This window comes from Odocoileus virginianus, chromosome 24 (assembly GCF_023699985.2).
Source record: "Odocoileus virginianus isolate 20LAN1187 ecotype Illinois chromosome 24, Ovbor_1.2, whole genome shotgun sequence".
In the NCBI taxonomy this organism is placed as follows: Eukaryota; Metazoa; Chordata; class Mammalia; order Artiodactyla; family Cervidae; genus Odocoileus; species Odocoileus virginianus.
The window spans coordinates 45387110-45411517 of NC_069697.1; the positions used below are offsets into that span (position 1 = coordinate 45387110).

Sequence of the window (24408 nt, forward strand, 5' to 3'; positions counted from 1 at the left end):
CAATTTTTTCCCCCACTGTGAATATGTAGTACATTCTTAAAAAAACTTTAAAAAACTGACTGTAATAAAAGGAAAAAAAGGAACAGTCTCATTGACTTTGAGAATTTATTGAATGCTATCTCTCTCATGAAGTGACTCTACATTTCTGCAACCAGGTTTGATCAGTCATTTTTTTTTATGTGATTTTTTTCCATACCTCTCATGTCATTAATGTATTTTTGTTTTGTATTAAATTTGTATGGTTGTCTTACTCACCTAGTAGTCAGTTCTTGAAGACTGAAAATAAGTTCCTTCTGATTCTGTTTATGGATAACAATGTCTCAGTAAGTATCTGTGACATGTATTGAATTGAACCCAAAATAATACAATGTGAGCTGATAAACACTTAGTTCTGTGTCAAATTTTCTTCATCTCAGTGCTTATTAAGCCTAGGGCCATTTCTAATGGGCTTCCTGGCAGAGAAAGAAGGTGGAAAATAGGTCAGGTGAGCTGTCTTTATTGGGTTCTCATTAAATCACTGGTTTCTTTTATAGGAAGTGGGTGTGAAGCAGGAAGTCTGAGGCACAACAGAGCACTGGGGAATTATTTAGTAAAATAAATGTTTGTTTAATCCAGCGCTTTGCATGGTTCCTAAGACTTCATTATAATGACATGTCTCCTCCATATTTCAGTTGATTGCTAAATGTTATAGATAATTTAAATGTCCATAGAGTCTGTGATGCTATCCAAACATCTCATCCTCTGTCCTCCCCTTCTCCTCCTGCCTTCAATCTTTCCCACCATCAAGGTCTTTATAATGAGTCAGTTCTTCACATCAGGTGGCCAAAGTATTGGAGTTTCACCTTCAGCATCAGTCCTTCCAATGAATATTCAGGACTGATTTCCTGTAAGACAGACTGGTTGGATCTCCTTGCAGTCCAAAGGACTCTCAAGAGTCTTCTCCAACATCACACTTTAAAAGCATCAATTCTTTGGCGCTCAGCTTTCTTTATAGTCCAACTCTCACATCCATACATGATTACTGGAAAAACCACAGCTTTGACTAGATGGACCTCTATGGTAAAGTAATGTCTCTGCTTTTTAATATGCTGTCTAGGTTGGTCATAACTTTTCTTCCAAGGAGTAAGCGTCTTTTAATTTCATGACTGAAGTCACCATCTGCAGTGATTTTGGAGCCCAGAAAAATAAAGTCTGTCATTGTGTCCACTGTTTCCCCATCTATTTGCCATGAAGTGATGGGACCAGACACCATGATCTTAGTTTTCTGAATGTTGAGTTTTAAGCCAACTTTTTCGCTCTCCTCTTTCACTTTCCTCAAGAGGCTCTTTAGTTTTTTTTCACTTTCTGCGATAAGGGTGGTGTCATCTCCATATCTGAGGTGATTTATATTTCTCCCGGCAGTCTTGATTCCAGCTTGTGCTTCATCCAGCCCAGCATTTCTCATGATGTACTCTGCATAGAAGTTAAATAAGCAGGTGACAACATACAGCTTTGACATTCTCCTTTCCCTATTTGGAATCGGTCTGTTGTTCTATGTCCAGTTGTAACTGTTGCTTCCTGACTTGTATGCGGATTTTTCATGAGACAGGTCACGTGATCTGGTATTCCCATCTCTTTAAGAATTTTCCACAGTTTGTTGTGGTCCACACAGTCAAAGGCTCTGGCACAGTCAATAAAGCGGAAGTAGATATTTTTCTGGAACTCTCTTGCTTTTTCAAGAATCCAATGAATGTTGGCAATTTGACCTCTGGTTCCTCTGCCTTTTCTAAATCCAGCTTAAACATCTGGAATTTCACGGTTCATGTACTGTTGAAGCCTGGTTGGAGAATTTTGAGCATTACTTTACTAGCGTGTGAGATGAGTGCAATTGTGCTGTAGTTGGAGCATTCTTTGGCATTGCCTTTCTTTGGGATTGGAATGAAAACTGATCTTTTCCAGTCCTGTGGCCACTGCTGAGTTTTCCAAATTTGCTGGCATATTGAGTGCAGCACTTTCACAGCATCATCTTTTAGGATTTGAAATAGCTCCACTGGAATTCCATCACTCCACTAGCTTTGTTTGTAGTGATGCTTCCTAAGGCCCACTTGTTAGGCTATCACCCAACAAAGAAGAATTTGATATTATTACTTTGTAGAAGGGGAACTGAAAGAGCACATATGTACCAGTAAATCACATACTGGTTCAATTTATTTTTAAAACACTTATGTAGTGTTCACTCTGTTCCAAATACCTGTTCTAAGTACTCAGAATCATTGATAATCCTCATAATAACCCTGTGGGGTTGGTACTATTACCCATTTACAGGTCAGGAAACTGAGGCACTGAACATTTAAAATAAGCTGTCCAGGAATTCCCTGGCATTCAGTGGATAAGACTCCTCAGTCTCACTGCCAAGGGCTCAGGTTTGATCCCTGGCTAGGGAACTAGGATCCTGCATGCCATGCAGCACAGCCAAATAAAAAAGTTGTCCAAGGTGATTTTTTTTAACTACCAAGTGAGAGCTGGAATTTGAACCCAGGTCATCTGGCTCTATCCAGATGTCTATCCAACCTAGACAGCATATTAAAAAGCAGAGCCATTACATGGTCAACAAAGGTCCATCTAGTCAAAGCTATGGTTTTTCCAGTAATCATGTATGGATGTGAGAGTTGGACTATAAAGAAAGCTGAGTGCCGAAGAATTGATGCTTTTGAACTGTGGTGTTGGAGAAGACTCTTGAGAGTCCCTTGGACTGCAAGGAGATCCAACCAGTCCATCCTAAAGGAGATCAGTCCTGAATATTCATTGGAAGGACAGATGCTGAAGCTGAAACTCCAATAGTTTGGCCACCTTATGTGAAGAACTGACTCATTGGAAAAGACCCTGGTGGTGGGAAAGATTGAAGGCAGGAGGAGAAGTGGATGACAGAGGATGAGATGGTTGGATGGAGTCACCGACTGGATGGACGTGAATTTGGGCAAGCTCCAGGAGTTGGTGATGGACAGGAAAGCCTGGCATGCTGCAGTCCATGGGGTCGCAAAGACACTAAGTTGTGTCCAACTCTTTACAACCCTATGAACTATAACTCAACAGGCTCCTCTGTCCATGGAATTCTCCAGGCAAGAATACAGGAATGGGTTGCCATTCCCTCCTCCCAAGGATCTTGTACAGAATCTGTACCAAATGCTTCCTGAGTTCGGTTGGATTTAGAAGATAAGGAGTAAATGCCTATGTAGAGTGTATTTATGTTGTTGTTGTTTAGTCACTAAGTCATGTCCGACTCTTTTGTGACCCCATAGGCTGGAGCCCGCCAGGTTCCCCTGTCAGTAAGATTTTCCAGGCAAGACTACTGGAGTAAGTTGCCATTTCCTTCTCGAGGGGATCTTCCCAACCCAGGGGTCAAATCTGCACCTCCTGCTTGGCAGGAGGATTCTTTACCAGTGAGCCACCTGGGAAAGCTGTATTTACGTTAACTATTCTTATAAAGCTTACCGAAAGATAAGGGAGTACAGACACTTCACAGATCTGTAGTCCTTTCATAATTCGTAAGTCATTGCCTTTGGTCCTCCCAGCAACTGTCTAGTTAGGAGGGCATATGTTTAGTAGTGGTTTCATTACACAGATGGTGAAATGAAGCTCCAGAGGTGAAGTGACTTTTCAAAAATCTCAGGTACTGAGCAACAGGATTAGTGCTCTAATCCAGTTCTCCTGACTCCAAATCCAGGGATCTCTCTCCTATATTAAACCCCTTTCCTGGGAGCTGAACTTCGCTGTTACCTTGGCAGCAGTACAGAGAATGAGTGCCTGGAAACCATGATACTGCCGTCTCTGTATGCCACAAGATTAAACAGCTAACTGGGGTCAGCTTAGCCACCAGACCCTTTGTTAAATTCCCTTCTTCATGTGCATCACCTTCACGTTTGTTAAGCCTAGTACCCTTGTCACCAGAAACTTGCTTATGGTGGGCTTCCTGGCAGATATATCAGATATGCTTTCTTTTCTGGTCCTGATCCAGTCATTCTGTTTCTTAGTCCCGGGAAGTGGCTATGAAACAGGGAGCCTGTGAGACAGGAGACAGCCGTCTGGACTGAGGCTTGTTCTGCACTTGGGCCTCCCATTCCAACTGCAGCAGCCATTTCCCTCTCAACCACTCTCCTGAGGTATGACTCTTGGGCAAACGTGAAGGGCCTTTCCTTCTGTTGGTTTGAGGCAGCAAATTTCAGAATGAGTTAGATAGGAATAATCCTTACTTCAGAGGAAAGAGCCATGACCCTGGGGCTCCCTTTTCGTCCAGGTATTTATATGAAGAGTCAGATGTATGATCAGATATTAAGAAAACTTCAAATGCTAGGTCATTTAAGATTTTGTCAGCAGGTGGCGCTTCTCTCCTTACTCACCAAATACGGTCTTTCCAAAAGAGAAATATTGTTTCTATTCCTTTGCTGCTATTGAGTTTCTCAGACTGCTTTAGCTACATCTAAACATTTCTCCTCAGTTCCCTTTTGTAGCGATTTAGTCTACATTATGTTTATGTGTTTTAATTTATTTATACTGTTTCCACAAAGGATTTGAAATTGCTTACAACATACAGTATGCAATAGTAAAATACGAGGAAAATGAAAATGTAAAATGCAATAAAGAATACATGATTCAGGTGAGGGGGGTGGGAGGGGGGATCAGGATGGGGAACACATGTAAATCCATGGCTGATTCATGTCAATGTATGGCAAAAACCACTACAATATTGTAGTTACCCTCCAACTAATAAAAATAAATGGAAAAAAAAAGAATACATAATTCAATACTGGGTTGCAGGTAGCTAGAACAAATTAAACAAAATATACATATACTGTTTGCATTGTCTCTGGGTCTCTGGGTGAATCGGAAGGGAGAGAGAATGACTTTTCCAGGATTTGAAATTAAAATGAAAGTTCTCACCTAGGGTTACTGGAGGTAAGTTTTCTGTTGCTGTGTTCTCATCTCGTTAACCTAATTTACAATAAGTTATTCCTGGTCTGTAAAAAGTAAATAGTACTTGTTACTACCCTGAAGCCTCAAGTCTGCATGTTCAGCATTTCTCAGCCTCTAAAGTTCAATTTTTAGAGACGCAGGCCTCACCCATTCATTCATCCTACACAGATTGAGCTCCGACTGCCTACGGGGCGTTGTCCTGGGCACTGGGAACAGAATCACATCCATTAGGTAGACATGGGTGTCCGCGAAACTATTTATAACAGGCTCTTCTGTCAGAGAGCTTTTATGTAGGTGCAGAAAGAAGAGCTACGTCTCTACTCGTGAAAAACTAGAGAGCAATGCCAAGCAATCTTATAATCAAATGCTAAATCTGTGTGGTTGATCTTAATAGAGCTATAGGATTGTTTTATTTTAAAACAAATCGGTAAATTTCATCTCGTTCACGTTTGTAATAGAAAACCGGACTAAACCCGAGGCCTCGATACTTGGTCCGCAACAGCTAGGCTAGGGGAGGGTAAGGGGCCGGGGTGAGCAGAAGGCCCCAGGATGCTTGGCAGCGAGCCCAGAAGGACCAGCGTCGGGCCCCGCCCATTGTTGTCGGGGACTGAGACCAAGATTGGGGGGCGGGGCCAGACGCGGGGTGTGTGTGTGTGTGTGTGTGTGTGTGTGTGTGTTGGTGTGTGTGTGTGTGTTGGTGTGTTGTGGCGGGGGGCGGGGGTGCGGTGGTGGTCCAGGGGGCCGGACGCAGGAGTCCCGAAGCCGGGGGCCCGGCCACCAGCGCCCGGGGAGGCGGCCGCGCGGTTCGGCGGCTTTGTGGCGTGCGCGGGTTCCACCGCGGGCGGCGCGGAGGCGGGGTCGGGCAGAGGCGTCCGCCGACCCCGGCACTCGGCGGGGCCGCGGGCGCCCCGCATGGCCTGCCCCGCGCGCTGCGGCTTCCCAGCGCGCAAGAATAGCCGCTTGGACGCCTTCCTGCGGAGGCATCTGCCGCCCGAGGTCTACGACGCCGTCCGCGCCTATGAGCTGTGCATCGCGGTATGTGACTCGGAGAAACACACCGTAAAGTACGCGGTGCTCACCGACCGGCTCATCTACCTGACCGAGAACCCGCCCAAGTCCATCCGACGAGTCGTGGCGCTGCGGGACATCGTAGCCATTGACCTGGTGAGGCGCGCAGACCGGCTCGCGAGCACCCTGTTCTTGGCCCCCCCCCCCCCCCCCAGTCCCTGTTACACGCGGGGAGGAGGAGGACCTTCCCCACCCTGCCCTGGAGTCCTGTTCTCTTTACCATATATTTCCCGACTAGCAGCCACTTAGGGAAACTGGATTGCTGTATGCGTTCCGAATAAAGATGCTTTTCCCATGCTCATTGTGTACCGCGCATCCCTGTCCCCTCAAGTAGGACGACAGATCTGAGAACATAGCCTCCTACCAGAAGTACGCTTTAAGGCCCTTCTTTTCGTTAATTAAGCACCCACAGTGGGACAAACACTGTGCTAGACTCTGAGGATGAGAAACTGAAGCAGGGGGCCTTCCTAGCAGATTCTGTGGGAAAGACAGAAAACCAAAACCAGTGCAAATGAATGCCATGCGAGAAGTGCGAATATGCCTTGCTTATTTTTTATCTTTAGGGCTTAGACCGTGTTAGGTACTCAGTATGAGTAAGTGAATGAATGAATAAGTGCATGCACTGATAAGATTTGTATGGGATGCATGGCAATCTCTGGCAGGTATTTCATCCAATCCAGGCCCAGGCCATGCTGGGAAAACTTCCTGGAAGGAGCGTCATTAGAGCAGGAGCCTTGAAGGGGATACAGTCTGTCTCAGTTTTTTAGCTGCTGCTACTGTATCCCTTTCATCCAGCCATAGATTTACCTTATAAACCAGCAACAGCTGGGAAGCAGTCTCCTCTCCAGTGACTGTTTTTCCCCCCTTGGCTCCCTTTGTCTGAGTTGCTCTCCAGGTGTGTGCTTCCTTTTCCCACTGGGGACAGGTGTCTAGCCGCCTGTTTCTTTCCCTCGCTTGAGTCTCTGCGTCTCCCAGGGGAGAACCTAGCAAGACTTGATGGGGCCAAGAAAATCATAGCTTCTTTGGAACATGTCTGTAAGAAAATAATGAAATTGAATGAAAAAAGTGAAAGCTTTTTCTACTTAAAATACCTCTGTGGGCTAATATCACTATGTTGATTTCTTTGCTTCATTTTGATCTCAGGTGGCCTCAGCCTGCAGGGGATTGAAGCAGGATTCCTGGCCAGAGATTGAAGTCAGCCACCAAAGTGAAGTGCTGAATCCTAGACTAGAACATCAGGGACCAGTGGGCAGAGACAAGGCCCTTGCTGGTCAGCTGTGTAGAAGTGAATTTCCACAGAGAGACAGAAAGTAGTGAAACAAGTAAAGCATTTATTAGGAGAAAAGGGGGACTGTGGATAGACACACAGGTGGTCTCAGAGAGTTGCGCCCTTGTGGCAGTTTGAATCACTTTAATGGGGCATTTCTTCCGGGTTTCCTCTGGCCAATCATCTTGCTTTGCCTGGATGAGTCCTTATTTGGTACATATCAGGGTCTGTCCATGTGTGTGCACACATCCCTTAGCCAAGATGGATTCTAGCAAAGAGGCCGATCCACAGGTTGGCGTCACTTAAGATGTGATATGGGGTGGTGCCCCCTCCCTTTAGACCTCCAAGAAGCCTTTCTGCGCATATATAGTCAAGACGGTCTCCTTATCCTCAAGAGTGATAAATATGTGGTCTCTTTAATCTGGGCAGGTCTTAACTTCTCTTTCCTTCTGCTATTTTGGAGGATCTGTCCATAGGGGATGAACTCCAGCTGTTCAGCCTGTGGCTCATCTATCTGGATGATAGATGTTGGAAGTAAAACTACCTTTTCCTCACTGCTACTATTTGCATTCTCATGAACTAAAATTTTAAAAAATTTAAATGTCCGACCAAATGTTTTAGAAAACATTAAATGGTCAACTTTTATCCTAGTGTCTGCAGTGTAAACATGTATTCTTTGGACAGAAAGTTATGATTTTAGGATATTGTCACTCTCTCCCAAAAGAGACAGTATAGATATTTCAGTAGGTGTCAGATAGCTTTCTTTTTAAGCTGTCAGAATCTGCAAAGTACAGTAAAGCTCCGTAGGTCTCCCAAGCCAAGAATACTACAAAAAGGCACACCTGATCATGCTTGATGTATAAAGTTTACCTTTCTGGCATATAGGAGAGTGTGTAATGTCTAGAAAGGTACTGAACAAGTCTCAAGATTTCAGCATTGTTGATAGAATTTTTTAAATTTTTGGCTGTGTTGGGTCTTGGTTGCAGCATGTGGGACTGTTCAAGTTTCGGAGTGCGGGCTCCAGAGCCTGAGGGCTCTGCTGTTGAGGCATGCGGGCTGTTACCCCACAACATGTGGGATCTTAGTTTGCTGACCAGGGATTGAACCCGCATCCCCTGCAGTGGCAGGCGGGTTCTTAACCACTGGACCACCAGGGAAGTCCCTGTCAGTAAATTGAATGTCCATCTTACACAATATAGTTTAACTTTGGTTAAAGCTGTGGAAGGCAGAATAATGGCTCCCCAAAGATATCTCCAGAAGCTGTTTCTATTTTATATTACTTCCTATTTTATATTATACAACAGAGGGGAATTACAGTTGCAGGGCTTCCCAGGTGACGCAGTAGTAAAGAATCTGCCTGCCAGTACAGGAGGTGGAGACGTGGGTTCGATCCCTGAGTCGGGAAGATCCCTTGGAAAAGGAACTGGCAACCTTATATTCTTGCCTGGAAACTTCTATGAACAGAGGACCCTGACAGGCTACAGTTTATGGGGTCACAATGAGCTGGACACAACTGGGCAACTGCACACGTATGCTAACCAGCTGACCTTAAAATCGGGAGATTATCTTGGATTATATGTATAAGGTAAATGTAATCACTAAATCCTTAAAAGTGGAAAAGGAAAGCAGAAGAAGAGTCAGCAGCAGAGTGATGCTCTCGAAGAAAGACTGGTTTTGAAGTTGGAAGGGGGCCACAAACCAAGGAATGTGGATAGCCTCTAAAAGCTGATAAAGGCACAGGAACATGTTTTTCCCTAGAGCCTCCGGAAAGAATGCAGTCTTGCTGATACCCATTTTAGATCAGTGAGACCCATTTCAGACTTCTGACCCCAAAACCATTAAGAAAATAAGTTTGTGTTATTTAATACCACCAAGTTTATGGAAACGTGTTACAATAGCAATAAGAAATCAACACAGAAATGTTTCCTCTTATGATGTTTTAAAATGGGTAATTGTTTAAAAAGTATTCTTTCAGTGAGTAATAAGTACAATCATGCCAAAAACAAATGCCTTGACAATCTTTTTTGCTGAGTTTTTATTATAGTTATTATTATAGTTCAGTGGCTTGTACTAAATTTGCTGACCTAGTGAGTACAGCATTTTAACAGCATCATTTTTAAGGATTTTTTAATAGCTCAGTTGGAATTCCATCACCTCCACTAGCTTTGTTTGTAGTAATGCTTCCTAAAGCTCACTTGACTTCACACTCTAGGATGTCCGGCCCTAACTGAATGACCACTGAGTTTTCCAAATATGACCACTGACCATCTCAATGACCATTGTGTTTATCTGTGTCATTAAGACCTTTCTTGTATAGTTCTTCCATGTGTTCTTGACACTTCTTAATCTCTTCTGCTTCTGTAAAATCCTTACAGCTTCTGTCCTTTATTGTTTATCTGTCCTTGCATGAAATGTTCCCTTGATATCTCCAGTTTTCTTGAAGAGATCTCCCAGGTCAGTTCAGTTCAGTCGCTAAGCAGTATTCAACTCCTTAGGACCTCATGGACTGCAGCATACCAGGTCTCCCTGTTCATCACCAACTCCTGGAGCTTGCACAAACTCATGTCCATTGAGTCGGTGATGCCATCCAACCATCTCATCCTCTGTCGTCCCCTTCTCCTCCCGCCTTCGATCTTTCCCAGTATCAGGGTCTTTTAAAATGAGTCACTTCTTCACATCGGGTGGCCAAAGTATTGGAGTTTCAGCTTCATCAGTCCTTCCAATGAATATCAGGACTGATCTCCTTTAGGATGGACTGGTCGGATCTCCTTGCAGTCTAAGGAACTCTCAAGAGTCTTCTCCAGCACTACAGTTCAAAAGCATCAATTCTTCGGCACCTGACTTTCTTTATAGTCCAACTCTCATATCCATTCATGACTAGAAAGAGATCTCTAGTCTTTTCCATCCTATTGTTTCCTCTATTTCTTTGCATTGTTCTGCACTCAGTATGGCAGCATATTTGGAAAACTCAGCAATAGCCACAGGACTAGGAAAGGTCAGTTTTCATTCCAATCCCAAAGAAAGGCAATGCTAAAGAATGTTCAAACCACTGTACAATTGCCCTCATTTCACATGCTAGGTTATCCTCAAAGTCCTTCAAGCTGGGCTTCAACAGCATGTGAACCGAGAACTTCCAGATGTACAGGCTGGGCTTAGAAAAGGCAGAGGAACCAGAGATCAAATTGACAATATGTGTTTGAAGAAAGCAAAGAAATTTCAGAAAAACATCTACCTCTGTTTCATTGACTACACTAAAGCCTTTGACTGTGTGGATCACAACAAACTGTGGAAAATTCTTAGAGATGGGAGTACCAGACCACCTTATCTGTCTCCTGAGAAACCTGTATGTGGGTCAAGAAGCAACAGTTAGAACCAGATGTAGAATAACTGACTGCTTCAAAATTGGGAAAGGAGTAGGACAAAGCTGTATATTGTCACCTTGTTTATTTAACTTAAATGCAGAGAGAGAGAGAGAGAGAGAGAGAGAGAGAGAGAGAGAGAGAGAGTGTGTGTGTGTGTGTGCACACCCGCGTGCATGCTCAGTCATATCTGACTTTTTTTCGACTCTACTAGACTGTAGTCCCCAGGCTCCTCTGTTCATGGAATTTTCCCAGCAATAATACCAGAGTGGGTCACCATTTCCTTCTCCAGGGGATTTTCCCAACCCAGTGATCAAACCCGCGTCTACCTGTGTCTCCTGCATTTCAGGTGAATTCTTTACCACCACTGAGCCGCCAGGGGAATATATCATGTGAAATACTGGGCTGGATGAATCACAAGCTGGAATCAAGACTGCTGGGAGAAATATCAACAACCTCAGATATATAGGTGATACCACTATAACAGCAGAAAGTTAAGAGGAACTAAAGAGCCTTTAATGAGCATGAAAGAAGAGAGTGAAAAAGTTGGCTTGAAACGCAGCATTCAAAAAGTGAAGATCATGGTATCTGGTCCTATAACTTCATGCCACATAGAAGGGGAAAAAGTGGAAGCAGTGATAGATTTTATTTTCTTGGGCTCCAAAATCACTGTGGATGGTGACTGCAGCCATGAAATTAAAAGATACTTGCTCCTTGGAAGGAAAGCTAATGACAAACCTAGACAGTGTATTAAAAGCAGAGACATCACTTTGCTGACAAAAGTGTGTATGATCAAAGCTATGGTGTTTCCAGTAGTCATGTACAGATGTAAGAGTTGGACCATAAAGAAGGTTGAGCACTGAAGAATTGATGCTTTCAAACTGTGGTGCTGGAGAAGACTCTTGAGAGTCCTTTGGACAGCAAGGAGATCAAACCAATCAATCCTAAAGGAAATCAACCCTGAATGTTCATTGGAATGACTGATGCTGAAACTGGAGCTCCAATACTTTGGCTACCTGATGGGAAGAGCTGACTCATTAGAAAAGACCCTGATTCTGGAAAACAGTTGAGGGCAGGAGGAGAAGGGGGCAACAGAGGATGAGTTAGTTGGATGGCATCACCAACTCAGTGGACATGAATTTGAGCAAATTCTGGGAGATAGTGGAGGACAGAGGAGCCTGGTGTGCTGCAGCCCACGGGCCACCATGAGTTGGACATAACATAGCAACTAAAGGACAATGATGACGGCTTGTACTAACTAAGCTTCACAGGGTGTGTGAAAAATGAGTGTCCCCACATCGCTTTATCTAGTGTCAATTAATATCCACAGGTGTAGTTAGCTTGTCATCCCTCTGTGAACACTATGTCTGTCCTTAATACTACATGGAGAATTTTCCTGATTTCTGTATTATGTCAACTATATTGTCCCCTCATATGTATAGATGTCTGTTACAACGGATTACACTGTTAGAGTGCCAGGCAGCTTTGTCTTTTAGAACCGGTTCCTCCTTTCTTGAAAGATCAACTGTTCTAATCTCCTTTTCTACTAGGGTGCTGTCTTTTTCTAAGGCTACCTCTTTAGAATCCTTTTCCGTTCTCAAAGGTCTTCTCACTTTACTGTGCAAATTTGTCTCTTGTTATTTAACTTTCAGTTGACTCAGGTTCCCAGTGGCCTTTGTTTTCACTGTCAGTAAAGCCCCTAAGCAAGCCAATCCTTTTTGCCTCTGCGTCGCTACCCTTCCTGTTCCCTATCTGGCCAGATCTCTCCATTTAGTTCATGTCTCATGTTCTAGTTACACTTCACACACAAAAAATGTGCAAATATACAGATGAAATTCTATTCTCTCCCCTAAGGGGGGAAAGAAAAATGAAAAGAACAGCAACAAAACACCGAGGTGAGATTTCCATTCTAGCAAAGACAAGTTTGATGTGCATTTGGAGGTCTCAGTAGGGGATTTTTTTCCCAAAGCAAATTAATGTCAGATTTATTTAAATAATTTTATGTAAGTTTTTATCATTTATTTTTAAAAACTAATTAATTGTTTTAAAAACTGAAATATAATTGACCTATAACACTGTGTTAGTTCTGGGTGCACAACACAGTGATTCAATATTTCTACACATTACTAATGATCACCACTCAGTTTGGTTAAAACAATGGGTTTCTAAGTTCGCTTAGGCAGAGCTTTTGTGAAAGGCTGATATTTTCTTTAAAAATTACTTTTGAAAGCTCTAGAGTTCTGCTTTTATTGTGTGCATCACCACACTATTCGTTAAGCGCTTCTAAGACTAGATACATTTTTCAAGTGTGAGAACCAACCTACCTGAACAGTGATTTCCTATGGTTCCTGGAACACTGCCTGATTGATACATGTGACATGACCAATAACTATTTGTTAAATATTCAACATAAGCTGTCTCTTTGTTTCTCAATTTACGATCTGCAGTATACGTTGGAGTATTTAGTAGTACATTTTTATTCAGCTTTTGCTTTCTACCTGTGTGGATTTGGTCAAGTTATTCAACCTCTACTTTATCTCTCCATTTCTTCATCTGTAAAATGGAGATGACAGCATCATCCTTATAGAGCTGTTGGAAGGATTAACTTCATTAATACATGAAACACACTTAAAGTCATACTTGGGGATTTCCCTGGAGGTCCAGTGGCTCAGACTCCATGCTCTCAACACAGGTGGCCCGAGTTCGAACCCTGGTCAGGGAATGACATCCTGCATGTCACAACTAAGACCTGGTGTAGCCAAAAACATAAGTCAATAAATGAATGTGTTTAAATAAAATAGTACTTGGCACATGGTAGTAGCTATATACATATTTCATTATTATTAATAACCTTTATCCATATACATTAAGTCAACTTAGGTTCATGAATCTGTAAGACTATATCTCTTTGCGAGATTAGTAAATTTGGGGGGGGGGGGCGGCGGGGGGAAGAACTGGTTTTTGAGCATTGCTTATACATTGGATGTTTTAAAATCTCACTTGTTCTTTTTGAAAACTTGCCCACTGGGTTTGCCGAGTTTAATTTGTTGAAGAACAGAATTCCTGAGCTCCACCCCTGAACCTGTTTCTCTCTTAACTTTTCCCATTTTAGGAAGTAATGTCATCTTCCATTATCTTTAGTTCTATCTTTCTTTCATTCCCCATATCCTACATATTAATCTATTCTCTTGATTTGTGTAGAAGAGGAAAAGGTTTTCCTTAACCCTTCTAGGGATCCTGATTAGGTCTGAAAATTAAACTGAAAAAAAAAATAGATGAGCAGGAGAAAAATGTAAAAACTCATTTAATATAAATTTTATATGATAAGGGAGACTTTAGAAGGAAATAAAATTCCAAAGAAGAAATAGTTAGACCTGGGGGGGGGGGGGCTTCCCTGGTGGTCCAGTGGTTAGAAATTTGTCTTCCAATACAGGGGGTGCAGGTTCAATCTCTGGTTGGAGAACTAAGATCCCATATGCCTCATGGCCACAAAACCAAAACATAAAATAAATAATATTGTAACAAATTCAATAAAGACTTTAAAAAATGGTCCCACATCAATTAAAGAAAAATCTTAAAAAAACAAAGCAAAAACCGGTGTGTTTAACACTAGGTTTGGTGAAGAATGGAGAGTCATAGAAAAATATGATAGTTCAAAAAAGTTGAAAAAGCTAAGGGTCATAAACTGGGGACATTTCAGCAAGGCCTGCTTGTTTGGATTCATCTTAGCATCCCTGTCTTGGAGATAAGGTTGTTCCTTTCTTCTGGGTATAGAGAGACCAACTCTCTCATGAGGGCCTTATGACCTGATTCAGGGAGGAGGACTTTTCTGCATCTGCATTTTCTTGAATCCCTTCAGCTCAGAACATTCAATATGCTAAGGTACCACATTTTGGGGTAGTGTGTTCTGAACCCTGTCACTTGTCTGCTAAAATGTATTTAACTATGAACTACCTGGAACACTTTCCCTCACATCTTCAGAGGGTTGACTCCTTGACAGTTACATTTCCAGTTCAGCATCACCTCCACAGGGATGCCTTCTGGGCCCACCCAGTCTAAAGTGTCAGTGCCCAACACAACTACCATGTCACTGTTTCAAAGCACTTACCACTGTTTGCAGTATGAGATTAATGTGTTTGGTGATTTATTCTTATCTGTGTCGCATAGTGGGCTCAGAGGTAAAGAACCCGCCTGCCAAGCAGGAGACACAGGTTTGATCCCTGGGTTGGGAAGACATCCTGGAGAAGGAAGCGGAAATCCATATTCTTGCCTGGGAAATCTCACAGACAGAGGAGCCTGGAGGGCTACAGTCCATGAGATCACAAAGGAGTTGGACATGACTTAGCGACTAAACAACAATAACAAATGCACCACAGTAAAGTAAGCTCCATGAGAGCAGGAACTTGTCTGTCTTTTCATCCCTGTATCACTGTGCGTTATATTCTCTGACACATAGCAGATAGTCAATAACTATTTGTAAATTGGAAGAATGAATAAGTGAATAAATGGATGCTCAGATACATCATACAGTTCAGTTCTTAGAAAGGGAGATCATATTTCCTTATTTCCAAATACCGAGAGACTTGGGAGATTGGCAACTCATCACACTGGCCAGAGTTACATAGTCAGTTAGTGGCAGAGTTGGACTAAATTCTCATGGGTCTCCTGCTCCTCAAGTTCAGCTTTCTTCATGTTTTTTGTGTGTTTGCATGAGATGATCCCTGTGTTGTTTATCATGCATGTTGAGAGGTAGTAAATAGTTATAGAAGGTAAGACCATGTTATGGATACTTCTTTTCATCTTGAACTTTTTTTTCCCCTGTATTTTGACTCATTTTTACATTTCAAAGATCTCACTGTGGGAGGTGGAAAAAGTGGTAAACTTTTATCAGTTATTTTGGCTGCTTCTTAAGAGTTTGTTTGCATAGAATATTTTGGATATTGCATTCAAGTCTTGAGAAACTCTAAGAGGACCAGCAGTTTGTCAGCCTGATTCACTGCTCTGACCCTAGTGACTGGTCAGAATCGTTCAGCTTAAGCTGCACTAAGACATCACCTCAAAGCCGGAGTACTTTCACAGGGCCACAGTCTAGTCTTAGCTGCCTGTCCATGGTGGATTAGCATGGACTGTTCATTTTACTCACAAGGTATGTGATACTTAGTTGCCCATGTTAGCATCAGAGGTTCCCTTTTACCACATGCTTGCTTGATCACCAGGGCAGGGGAGATTACCTCTGCAAATTATCTACTGGGTTTTCATCTTCTACCCAGGGACACGTCCCTGCTTTTCACATTTCATGAACCAGTGTCAGGCACATGGCCACGCTAAACATAAAAGGGGGTAGGAAAATATGATTCTACTGTGTGTGTGTTCCATGGGTCTGGAAGAGAGGACAGGAATATTTCTGAACAGCTCTAATGCCTGCCTCAAATTGCTGACATTTTATTGAGTGCTTACTATATGCTACCCAGCTGCTGTTCTGAGTGCTTGATGTGAAACTTCTTTATCCTTACAACAAGCCTCAGATGATACTGTTAGCTCAGCTTTACAGATAAGGAGCCTGAAATACAAGGATTGTAAGCAGTCTGCCCGCGGTCATCCACCAAATGACAGAACCAGAATTTGAACCCAAGTCATCTGCTCCGGAGGCAGGGCCCTTATTCTCTAGGCTACACCTGCCTTAGTACATAGCAAATCATTTTTTAAAAAAAAGTTTTCATTGGCTGGATCTCCAGAAGACTCTAAACTCTTGAAAACAGAAACTCTGATCTTATGTTTTGTATGTTTCAACTTTGTACTTTGTATCAGGAGCTCAAAAATTCTATGAGGAGTTGAACTGAATAAATTAGAAACTTGATAATCAACTGCTGAAAGCTTAGGGTTCCTTTTTTCTCTGAAATTAAAAGCTGGTAAAAGAAAACTGAGTGAAGACTATGAAATCAAGACTAAGAGTTAACATAAATATAGGGTTATTCACAGAATACTGGAAAATAAGAAGGGTTTCCCCTCTCCCTGCATTTTGAAAGTAGTACTTTAAGAGAAATTGGTACCAGTTGCAAATATAAATATGGTCAAAAAGGATGCAGACTCATTCATAAGTGATCTATTATTCTTAGTGTAGTGAAAGTGTTAATTGCTCAGTTGTGTCTGACTCTTTTGCGACCCCATGGACTGTAGCTCACCAGGTTCCTCTGTCCATGGGATTTCCTAGGCAAGAATACTGGAGTGGGTTGCCATTCCCTTATCTAGGGGGATCTTCCCGACCCAGGGATTGAACCCAGGTCTCCTGCATTGCAGGCCAATTCTTTACTGTCTGAGCCACTAAGGAAGCCCATTTTATTCTTAAGAGATTTAGTCAAAAAAATTAGGGATATTTTCAAATAAAGCCTATTCACTTGATAGCAAAAAAGAGCATTCACCTCTCTCCCCAAATGCCTTTTGCTGCCATCATCAGAGACAAATGCCAGATGGAGTGGACCATGAATCTGGCTCAGCATTGCACTCCTGAAGTTCTTATGAACAATCAAATATCAAGAGTTATAAGAGACACCTGTTGGGTATGTACTGTGTGCCAGCCACTTTTAGTGGATTATCTCATTTCATTGTATTGATTCTTTCGGGAAGGTGATGCTCTCTTTCTTGCATAGATGAGAAAACTGAGGCAGAGAAAGGGTAAATACTTGTACAAGTTGCATAATCTGAAAACATCTGAGCTGGAATGTAAATTTAACCTTTGGAAACATCATAGCCAGCATTCTTTAACCACTATGCATATAGTAACAACTGGCCTCCTGCAAATTTATGGTATTAATATTCCTTGAGAGGTTTTTAGGTTTTGCAATAGGACAACAGAGTTACCTCAGTATGCACATTGCATGGTTTCTGAGTATCGGGTGTCAGGAAGGAGAGGAGTGGATAAACAAAACACCTTTTCCATTCTCCCACATCACCTCTCTGTATTCAGGACTGTTGTCCTTCACAACTGAGGCTGGTGTCATTGCTGTTGATGAGGTTCAAGCACAGGTTTGGCTGCAAGGACCCAGATGGAATATAGCGTCTTTTTCACAGGGCCAGGATTTGCAAGGTTTTTTTTTTTTTTTTTTTTTTCTTTTAGTATTCCTGAGGTGTGGCTCTGGGTCCTGAGGCAATGATTTTTCAAGCAAACATTAAAATAATCTAGGGACTCTCCAATATTATGCGAGGGCAGTGCCCCATTCTCCTAATGGGTAATTCCTTTTGAAATCTATGAGTGGATCATTCACCCCAGCAATATTCATACTTTCCAAAACTAGCTCACCTACTCAGATTTACTCAGGGATTGGTATGCTAAAGCCCAAGGAGAGTACAATGGGAAAAAACCACCTGGTGGAGACTGCACAATTACCACAGTGGAAGGCTTTGCTAAATGCTAAGTGTTAGAACTGGACATGCAACAACAGACTGGTTGCAAATCAGGAAAGGAGTACATTAAGGCTGTATACTGTCACCCTGCTTATTTAACTTATATGCAAAGTACACCATGAGAAATGCTGGGTTGGATGAAGCACAAGCTGGAATCAAGACTTCCGGGAGAAATCTCAGTAACCTCAAATATGCAGATGACACCACCCTTATGGCAGAAAGTGAAGAACTACTAAAGAGCCTCTCGAGGAAAGTGAAAGAGGAGAGTGAAAAAGTTGGCTTAAAACTCAACATTCAGAAAACTAAGATCATGGCATCTGGTCCCATCACTTCATGGCAAATAGATGGGGAAAGAGTGAAAACAGTGACAGACTTTATTTCTTTGGGGTCCAAAATCACCACAGATGGTGACTGTAGCTATGAAATTAAAAGACACTTGCTCCTTGGAAGAAAAGCTATAACCAACCTAGACAGCATATTAAAAAGCAGAGACATTACTTTGCCAACAAAGTTCTGTCTAGTCAAAGCTATGGCTTTTCCAGTAGTCATGTATAGATGTGAGATTTGGACTCTAAAGAAAGCTGAGTGCCGAAGAGGTGATGCTTTTGAAGTGAGGTGTTGGAGAAGACTCTTGAGAATCCCCTGGACTGCAAAGAGATCCAACGAGTCCATCCTAAAGGAAATCAGTCCTGAATATTCATTGGAATGACTGATGCTGAAGCTGAAACTCCAATAGTTCGGCCACCTGATGCAAAGAGCTGACTCACTGGAAAAGACCCTGAAGCTGGGAAAGATTGAAGGCAGGCCGAGAAGGGGATGACAGAGGATGAGATGGTTGGGTGGCATCACCGACTTTATGGACATGAGTTTGAGTAAACTCTGGGGCCTGGTGATGGACAGGGAAGCCTGCAGTGCTGCAGTCCATGGGGTCACAGAGTCAGACGTGACTGAGCGACTGAACTGAAATGTAAAAATAGCTTCCACTTAGGAGTAAGCTTAAGTACAGTGTGACATAGGTGATAGCTAACGTGGTTTAATTTGAGGGAGGTTCATTGATGGCCTCTCCATATATTGATTGGCCATTTCATCAGGATATTAAATATCTTGAGCTTGTCAGTGGTCCTCCTTCAGATGTGCTCTGAAATAATCTTGGAACAGGTGATTCATTACATTGCAATTTGAGTAAATTAATTTTTTTTTTTTACCCTGCTTTCCTCCCTTTATGGGAGATTGTAGAGTTAGAATGTGCTGTGCAGACGAAGCTAGGTTCTGAAATGACAATGGAAGTGGAAAAATGTCTCACAGCGTACCTGTATCAGGGCCTTACTTCAACTACCTACTGTCCCATTAAGTAAAAGTGAAAAAAAGTAAAAGTGCTAGTCACTCAATCGTGTGTGACTCTTTGCGACCACATGGACTGTAGCCCACCAGGCTTCTCTGTCCATGGAATCATCCAGGCAAGAATGGGAAGACATTCCCTTCTCCAGGGGATCCTCCCCACCCAGGGATCGAACCCAAGTCTCCTGCATTGCAGGCGGACTTTTTACTATTTGAGCCACCTGGGAAGCTTATTAAGTAAAATGGTCTCCAAATAGATGTTTACCTTCCGTTTTCCCCTTTTTTCTGGTTTATGTCTTTCTTCTTTCTACACTGAATAGTTCTACTGAATGTATGTTAGATTTTATAGAGAGCATTTACCAGTGTTTTGAATCACTGGTATTCATTTATACTACAGATGTATAAATGAATAAAAAATGGAACCTACTTTTGAGTAACTCATAATTTAGAGAGGAAGGTAAGCCAGATGGAAAAGAAGAAAAATGATAAGCAGATGATTATAATGGAATATGAAAGCAGATTAAATAGAATATTGTGGGATAAGAGAAAGTGACATATTCTTTCAGGTGGATGAATGGGTAATGGTTCACCGAGGAAGTAACTTGAGTTTCATCTTGAAAAAAGATTAGAAGTTCTAGGCAAAAAAAAAAAAAGGGACAGAGTATTCGTCAAAGGAAGGAATGACATGTGCTTCATCAGCTTTCTACAATATGTGTGTGTGCTAAGTTGCTTCGGTCGTGTCCAACTCTTTGTGACCCTATGGACTGTAGACCTCCAGACTCTGTCCATGGGATTCTCCAGGCAAGAATACTAGAGTGGGTTGCCATGTCTTCCTCCAGGTGATCTTCCCGACCCAGAGGTCGAACCTGCGTCTCTTGTCTCCTGCATTGGCAGGTGGGTTCTTTACTACTAGTACCACCTGGGAAGCCCTTTGTTCAGTATGTTTTACCCAAATCAGTGAACCTAGTAGAGCCTATTTTAGCGAAGGTCACAAAGCTTTTCTGTTTCTACCTGTCTTTTCAGTTTGTTCAAACTAGGATCCAGTCAAGAATCACACATTGCATTTGGTTGTTCTCTCTCTCATATTTACTTTTTCATATGGAAAATCTCAAGCATAAAGAAACTAGAATAAAGGACTACATTTAATATTTCTTATAGGTTGGCTAGTACCGATAACTTTTACAAGATTCTTTGGGATATAGATACAGAATTCTTTATAAGGAATGTTCTTAACAAAATGCATAGGTAAATTACATATTTACGTATATTCTCCTCCCACAAAACAGGACTCAGTAGATACCCTTTGCCTGCATCTTTGCAGGGAAGCTCCCGTGGTTCTTTTTGATCATGTAAATGCATTTCCTGAAGTACAATCATTAAGTTTCAATATTATAATGTTATAATTTCATATTTTAAAATATATATATTCAAGCTGAAAGAGACCTTAATTGATTCTACATTTCTCATTTTAACCTGAGAAAATCACAGCCGAAAGAGAATAAGTAACTTGACCAAAGCCATATAGTAACTTAATAATGGAGACCACATTAGATATCAGATTTCTTTTTTTTTCCCAATTATTTTTATTAGTTGGAGGCTCATTACTTTACAATATTGTTGTGGTTTTTGCCATATGTTGACATGAATCAGCCATGGATTTACATGTGTTCCCCATCCTGAACCCCCCTTCAACCTCCCTCCCCATTCCATCCCCCTGGGTCATCCCAGTGCACCAGCCCCAAGCACTTGTCTCATGCATCCAACCGGGGCTGGTGATCTGTTTCACCCTTGATGATATACATGTTTCAATGCTGTTCTCTCAGATCATCCCACCCTCGCCTTCTCCCATAGAATCCAAAAGTCTGTTCTATACATGAAATCAGATTTCTTAACTGCTAGTTCATAGTTTTTCCCCAGCCTTCCAAATTCCTGTCAAGGTGTTGGCTGATTACCTAGTTTGGTCATGATGTACTTAATAATTAGGGCACAAAACAATGAATTGGCTCATAAGACTTTAATGAGAATAATTCATACCAATGAACTAGATTGCTGCCTGCTTGATGGCTTTTCTTTAGGACATTTTAGTACCTTCCACTTAGAAATCTGATTCCCAAGTGATTTTAATCCTGATCTTTGTACATGAGTTTATGTTCATTTTTTGGGCTTTCTTAGTCTGAGGTTCTCTTTCATGTTTCAGTCCCTCTTTGATGTCAGGGCTTTGATAGAAACTCTGTACATGGGCAATTCATGAAAATGGGTAAGAAGTGAGAGTTACCTATCTCTCCTAAAGTAAAGGAAATAAAAGCAAAAAATAAACAAATTGGATCTAATTAAACATTAAAGCTTTTGCACAGCAAAGGAAACCTTCAACAAAACAAAAAGATAACCTCCTGAATGGGATAAAATATTTGCAAGCGATATGACTAATAAAGGATTAATATCCAATACACATAAACTTCAGTTTAAAAAGAAAGGAAAAAGAAATGAGAGCCAAATGGGTCCATTTAGCAATTAGAAAATTTGGCATTTTTGAGGTTTCTGTGACATTTGTTACCATAGTAATAATGTCTGTACAGCAGTCTTTGTCCTTAAACACTGTCTCACAGTAAGATTACAAAATACAGAAACACAAAAATCTACCTCATCATACCATTGCACCATCTCATAATAGAAGCAATTTTATTTTTAGACCCACAGTATGTAAGTTTTTTTGTGTGTGTGCATATATGTTTTATACTTTGCATGTCATTTGCATAAGTTAAGAGCGCAGGATTCATTTTGAATCTTCAGTTTGCTGCTTACTAGCAAAGGAACCTTGGGCAGGCCACTTCACTTTCTCAGCCTCAGGTTCTTCAAATTCCCTTGTAAAATGGGAATAGTTTTACCTACACTAGGAGTTCTATGAGGATTCAGTGAGGTAATACCTATAAAGAACATGTAATAAGTATTCAATAAATGTTAAACTTTATTACATTTTGTAAGATACTGTTTGAACATTTAATCTCTTTTTCCCATCTTCACTCTGGCACAAATCTTGGCCTCAAGGATAAGAATCTTATAAGTTCTTTCGAAAGGAAGGACAGGCAGGTGGGCTGACTCCTCAGGACTTAATAGCCGGGGAAAGAGCAAGGTTCTGCAGTGCCCAAAGGAAGCATAACCAGTGGTATAGACAGCCAATGGCCTTATGCTTGGGTTGCTGTTGTTTAGTCCTAAGTCATGTTGATTCTTTGTGACCCCATGGACGGCAGCACGCCAGGCCTCCCTGTCCCTTACTGTCTCCTGGAGTTTGCCCAAGTTCATGTCCATTGAATCAGTGATCTCAACCATCTCATCCTCTGGCCCCTTCTTCTCCTGCCTTCAATCTAACCCAGCATCAGGGTCTTTTCCAGTGGATTGACTCTTCACATCAAGTGGTCAAAGTACTGGAGCTTCAACTTCAGCATCAGTCCTTCCAATGAGTATTCAGGGTTGACTTTCTTTAGGATTCACTGGTTTGATCTCCTTTGATCTCCTTGCAGTCCTAGGGACTCTCAGGAGTCTTCTCCAGTACCACAGTTCGAAAGCATCAATTCTTCGGTGCTCAGCTTTCTTTATGGTCCAACTCTCACATCCATACATGACTACTGGAAAAACCATAGCTTTTACTATCATGGACCTTTGCTGGGAAACCAATGTCTTTGCTTTTTAATGCTTGGGTATGGCTGTCCAACTGTGTAGGGGTCTCCAAGACCACCTTCATGCTTGATAGATCATAGGACTCACAGGACTCAGACGTGGTTTATTACAGTGAGAGAATACAGATTACATTTAGCAAAGGGAGGTGTGTAGGATGGAATCCAGGAGACACCAGGTGCAAGCTGCCAGGTGTCCCTGCCCAGTGGAGTAGCATATGCGTGCATGCTAAGTTGCTTAAGTAGTGTCTGACTCTTTGTCACGTCATAGACTGTAGCCTGCCAGGCTCCTCCATCTTCCACGATGCAAGGTATGAGCTGCTCAGACCTGGAGAGTTAACCCTTTCCTGCACACCTACCTACTATTTTAACTTCACAGTTTGAGAAAAGGTATTCCTGGTTGGTGAGCCAGCATGGTGTTTTTTTTCCCCCTTCACATAAGCAGTGAAACCTAGCAGGAGTCTGTGGGGCTCCTGGCCGTGGAAGTCTTTCAGACAGTCGCTAATCAGGGAAGGCAGGGGAAGCAGAGACAAGGGAGGGGCAGCCGAGAAACGACCTGGCAGCCTTGGGGCAGGGTCTGTGCTCCTCTCCAGGGGATGCCTGCGTGTGTGCGTGCTGTGTCAGTGCAGCTGTGTTTGACCCCTTGCGACACTAGGGACTGTGGTCCGCCAGCCTCCTCTATCCACGGGGTCCTCCAGGCACGAATGCTGGAGTGGGCTGCCGCTGCCTCCTCCACTGGGGATCTTCTCAACCCAGGGATCACACCCATGTCTCCTGCGGCTTGTGCACTGAAGGCAGGTTCTTTACCACTGAGCCGCCTGGGAAGTTCCCCCCTAAGGGATATACAGGACAATTTCTTTGAGCGCCTTACAGAACTAAAACTCCCCATAAATGGAAGATGTTAGCATTCTTCATCCCAGAGAGGACCACCTGAGGTCAGATTAAAGGAGTACTGGCCCTACACACCCTGATCCTCATAAACACCCCAACCCTTGAACCACTGCTATAAAACCCCTCGTGAAATCTTCTTGGGTTGGGATACACAGCTTTTGAGGGGCACAAGCCTGCTTTTCCTGGCACAGCAATGAAGCTATTCTTTTCTACTTCACCCAAAACTCAATTCGGCACCAGTGTACAGAGGCTGAGTTTTCAGCATCAGTAATACAGGGTTTTTGGTTGTTGTTGTTAAGATTTTCCCCAAGACTCAATTTTTTTGAGGGGTGGACATGTGGCTTGCAGGATCTTAATTCTCTGACCAGAACCTGTATATCCTGCAGTGGAAGTGTGAAGTCCTAACCACTGGACTGCCAAGGAATTCCCCCCAAGATCTAGCTTTTAATGGGAGGATAGCATC

At 42.4% G+C, this 24408-nt stretch overlaps 2 protein-coding genes across 3 annotated transcripts in view; one reads left to right on the top strand and one right to left on the bottom strand.

Annotated features, from left to right (window-relative positions):
* XPOT (exportin for tRNA) overlaps window positions 1–24408 on the bottom strand; it is a 159386-nt gene that overhangs the window by 44158 nt on the left and 90820 nt on the right. The window lies entirely within an intron of this gene.
* Window positions 5714–24408, top strand: part of C24H12orf56 (chromosome 24 C12orf56 homolog) — an 82043-nt gene continuing 63348 nt past the window's right edge. Inside the window, exon 1 of the mRNA XM_070454659.1 lies at window positions 5714–6114. Within this exon, the coding sequence (XP_070310760.1) occupies window positions 5863–6114 (252 nt within the window). The 5' untranslated portion in view covers window positions 5714–5862. The remainder of the gene's footprint in view (window positions 6115–24408) is intronic.